The following is a 4,621-nucleotide window of genomic DNA, read 5'->3' as shown; positions in this document are numbered from 1 at the left end:
GACCTCAGAGTATGGATCCATCAAATGGAAACTAAACTCTCTATGCCCATTGAGCTTAAACAGGCCAGCAAAAAGTTTATCAATAATAAAATAAAGGAACATAAGGTAGTCTATTTTTAAATTTTATTTCTTCCTTTGGATAGTTTTAATTTTATAGTATTGTATTGATAATCGTTTCTTTTTTACTTTTAGATCATACAGGATGACATCGAAAGCAAAAGTTCAAAAGTTAAAGACACACTAAAGTTATGTGAATCTTTGTTAACTGATTGTGAATCATGTAACATAACATTAGACGTGGAAGCAATAACTTTAGCTATGGCCAATTTAGAAAGCAGGTTAGTATAGTTTTATTTTATTTTATGAAAAGGTGATCTTGTACAGGAGCCAATGCATAAATACTACTAACCTGTAGAACATACATCTGATAGTAATTTTAAAAATTATTTCTTAGCACACTTATCATGGACACGCATATCTCGTCGTTCTAAAACTTTTACTGATTAGCTAATTAATTTAATACTCTAATGAATTTGGTCTTTTTTTTCCCTTTTTGGTCTATAGCTCCTAAACGAAAAAATTATGGTATAAGAAATTAAACAGCATTAAATTCTACCTCAAATTAGTACTATCACTTAATTATTCGGTCAAGTAGTATCTCATCAATTTTATTACTAAAATTTTGAAATTATTATTTTCTTTTTCACAATTATTTTTTTTAAATTTATTCTTATGTTCATATATGTGATTTTGTGAAAATATTTTATTGCATTGAATAATAAAACATGTGCATGTACATGTTGCCCTTTCTAACATATAAAAAATGGATATGACTTTCTCCACATCTAGTATAGAATTAATAATTGACCCTAACTTAAGTTGAATTTATATCTAATAAATATAAAATATTATCACTTTAAAATTAATTTAAGGTTTTTATGTTTTCTTTAATTATAGATGGAAGAATATTAGCTCTCTTTCTTCGCAAAGAAAATTGTCCCTTGAAAATCTCATTTCTGTTCTTGAAAAAGCACAGAGGTTAGCTGAGGAACAAAAAATATGGTTGAATGAATTAGATACCAAAATTGGAAATTCAGAAAAACAATTGAAATCTGCAAACCTAGTCATGCTGCCGGATATGGAAGAGAATATTACTGTGAGTATTAACTAATTATTAGTTAACTATTTTAGCTAGTTGTACTTTTGAAATTTAATTTATTGTTAGTCGGCCCCTTCATTTTTATATTACTTTTAAACTTACCAAAACAATCATTTTATAGCAATGTTTTAAAATATTTTTTCAGAAACTAGTCACAGATTTGAACAGTGGTAATTCTGGCGGACTTAGTAATGTTGATGCAATGTACCTTTCATTGCACTCGGAATACAAGTTGCCTGAAGAAGTTTTGAAAGTTCCTGAAAACCTCTTGAAAAAATGGGAAGAGCTTAAAAGGCGAGCAAGTGAGTTATCTACAGAAATAAGAACAAGAGGAACTGATAGGGAACAGTGGACAAGATCTGCGGCCAAAGCAGTCACTGCTATGGCTAAAGTCGATGCTCTTCTTACTCTAGCAGAAGTTCAAGAATCACATGAAATAGAGGTAAATATTTCTTATTTGTTGATTATATTTACAGATTAATATGTTTATTTATTTGACATTATAGAAAATGTCTTATTTTAGTTCCTGATTTTTTTTCATTAAAAAAGAATGAATTTTGAAGGAATTTTCTATTTATGATGAAAAGAGCCTTAATCAATATTGTACATTTTTCAGGAGATAGAGAAATCATTACAAGACGAAAGTGAAACCTTGAGGCAAGCTGATCTATCTGGACTGAAAGTAATGAAATGGTGTAGTGATGAAGACATCGTTAAAATTCAAGCTACTATTGATGAATATCAAACTCTCTGGAAGGATATAAATGAAAGATTAAGTAAAATTAAAGTTCCAGTTGAAGATGAAAGTGTGAAGACAATTGTACAAGTAAGAAGTTTTTTTCACCGCTATCTATATTTTCCATATTATTTTATGTACTGCTTTAAATAAATTTTAACTTTTTTTCTAAGATAAATGACTGTCTTTAAAGTCTTGGTACAAACATCAATTTTTTTTTTCATTTAAGTCTCATTCTTGTGATAAATAGCCGAATTTGTAACACAATAAAATGCAACATTGGGGTCAAAGTTATAAGAGTTACCTATAGTAATATTAGGGGTACTATCACACTGTCATTGCAGTGGTATTATATATAATAAATAATTGATATTACTACAACACTTCCATCCTTACAAAATTATTATGAGATAAATATAAAAATTTTGTAATTTTAGATGTTTGATAAATCTTTATCCAATTAACTGTGCTATTCTCATCATCTAAATCTATCCTATGAAACATAAAAAAGTATATAAGAATCATTGTATACCTGATCATCAAATGCAGTTAGATTATATATATTATAAATTGGTGCAAAAAGTTTGTTTTCTTAAATGAAGTGAACATCTTCCATTAACTATAATTTTTTATTATTCAATAAAAAATTAATTACTATTTTTATCTATTTCAAGTTTGAAGACCAGTCTGTTGAGGTTAACACTTTGAGGTTTGAAACAGACCAAAGTACCCAAGTTGATACCCTTGGCTGGTCCCCGCCGATAGCAAGGAAAGGAGCATTTTCTGAAGAACTGATAAAGACGACAGAAGAGCTTGAAGTCTTGCTCACTAAGTTAGCAGATCTGTCTCAACTGGAAACTCAAGCTGAAATTGTAATTTAATATTTTTTTATTTATTCATTTCAAATTTCAAATTTTTGTTACCAAATAGGTTTTTATTAATCTAATTTATATATTATATATTCATTTGAAGTATCTAAAAAATTAATTTTATACTGTAAAACCTTGTTTCAAATTCATTTGGAATTTCCCATTATCTAGCATTGCCTAGGAGCCACATCATTCCAAATAAACAAGATTCTAGTGCAGTTTTAATAATGTGTTATTAATTGATTTTTAAAAAATACTTTTCCTTCTAATACTATGAAACTAGAAGTTAAAATAATGGTAACGTTTTAAAAAAACGTTTTTTAAGTGTTAAAAAAACGTTACTTAATTAATTTTTAGAGTTTATTGTACTTAATTATTTTTAATTTATTGACTATCAATCTAGGACCAAATTATTTTCCTTAAGACTTACCTGTTTTAATGAAACACATTTTTAAAAAAAAAAACATAAAATATTTCTTTTTAATATTAATTTTATTTGTAACTTATTTTATACATATATATATTTCCAACATTCTATTAACGCATTGTTCTTTTTACCTTTGGCCATTTTAAAACTTTCTAATTCTTCGTCCTAGTGATATTAAAATTCTTTGGTTTCATAAATACTACTCTATGAAAGTATTAGTTGTCATGTTTATTTTTTAGAAACATACTCATTAAAACTGTATAAAATATTATGTTGTTTTATTCATATTTCAGACTATTTTTCTTGTTATATTTTTTTTTACTATTATAATTATAATTATATGGTTTTAAGAAAAACAATGTTTTTTAAAAATCATTTTGATTGATAGTTAATAAATTTAAAAATGATTCCCACTAAAGAAAGAAACAGTCATAATAAAGTTGTTTATAATTAATTATTTTATATATGGTATGAATATCAATCTTTTTTTTTTTAATTAGAATAAATGCGTTGGTGAATGTGAGTCTAGTTATGAACTAGCTAAACACCTGAGTGAAACCCTGATTGACCAATGTTCAGCCAGTAAGGAAGAAGCTCTGGTTGACCGAATTAAGTACCTTGGAGAAAGGTTTGATTTTCTGAGGGTTAGCGCTCTCAAGAAACAGAACCAACTACGAGAGACAAGGTATTTATATTTATTTTCCATATTATTGTTGGAATTATGATGCTATAAAGTATTATAGGATCAATTAAAAAGATAAATGATTCACAAAAACTCTGTTTGGATTATAATGAACTTTAATATTTTTATTAGAATAGTTATATACATATTTTTTTTGGAAGGGTAGGTGTTTCATTGGATTATAATTCTTTTTGTCATTTTTTAGTTGTTAAAATGATTTATTTTGTTTTTCAAATTAACAGGTCTTCCATTCTGGAATCATATATTATGTTTTGTGAACAGTTAAGTAACATTTGACAATAATGTTTGTAGAATTTTGTCATTTTCTTTATTTTTATTTTCTCTCACCTATAAATTAAATATATAGTATGAGGAAGTATTGCAGTCGTGAAAAAATTAGTATCCGATGTTTCAAGAGGTATGCATGTGTGTAAAGTTCCCCTTAGTCCAAATCATTATGTGTAGCAAAAATGTGCATATATGAACAGCCTAATTCTAATATAAGCTATACAAAACTAAAATTATATTTTTAATCTTTTTAGTACTGGATGAATTTCTATTGTTGTTCTTAGTATTTGAAAAAAATACTAACTACATTATATGTCCTTGGGTATTCAATGGCTTATTACATCATTAATTTTACAGTTAAATAATTTCTAATATAAGTTAGGTTTTATCCTCATTGATAAAGTGGAACATGATCCAAATGGCTTCCTATTATGTAATTTTAATGTCGTTTTTTTTTTTT

General features: G+C 26.6%; 1 protein-coding gene across 1 annotated transcript in view; it reads left to right on the top strand.

Moving 5' to 3' along the window:
- The window catches only part of LOC136796969 (muscle-specific protein 300 kDa-like), a gene marked incomplete in the record, with an annotated part of 110,655 nt that extends 106,034 nt beyond the window's left edge, over positions 1 to 4,621 (top strand). Inside the window, 8 exon segments of the mRNA XM_067052216.1 lie at positions 1 to 105; positions 193 to 338; positions 958 to 1,156; positions 1,305 to 1,601; positions 1,776 to 1,985; positions 2,570 to 2,767; positions 3,692 to 3,876; positions 4,116 to 4,621. Of these exon segments, the coding sequence (XP_066908317.1) occupies positions 1 to 105; positions 193 to 338; positions 958 to 1,156; positions 1,305 to 1,601; positions 1,776 to 1,985; positions 2,570 to 2,767; positions 3,692 to 3,876; positions 4,116 to 4,170 (1,395 nt within the window).

Source organism: Halyomorpha halys, unplaced genomic scaffold (genome assembly GCF_000696795.3).
Source record: "Halyomorpha halys isolate HHAL.00 unplaced genomic scaffold, Hhal_1.1 Scaffold948.1, whole genome shotgun sequence".
NCBI classification, from domain to species: Eukaryota; Metazoa; Arthropoda; class Insecta; order Hemiptera; family Pentatomidae; genus Halyomorpha; species Halyomorpha halys.
This window is presented reverse-complemented; position numbering and strand designations above follow the sequence as displayed.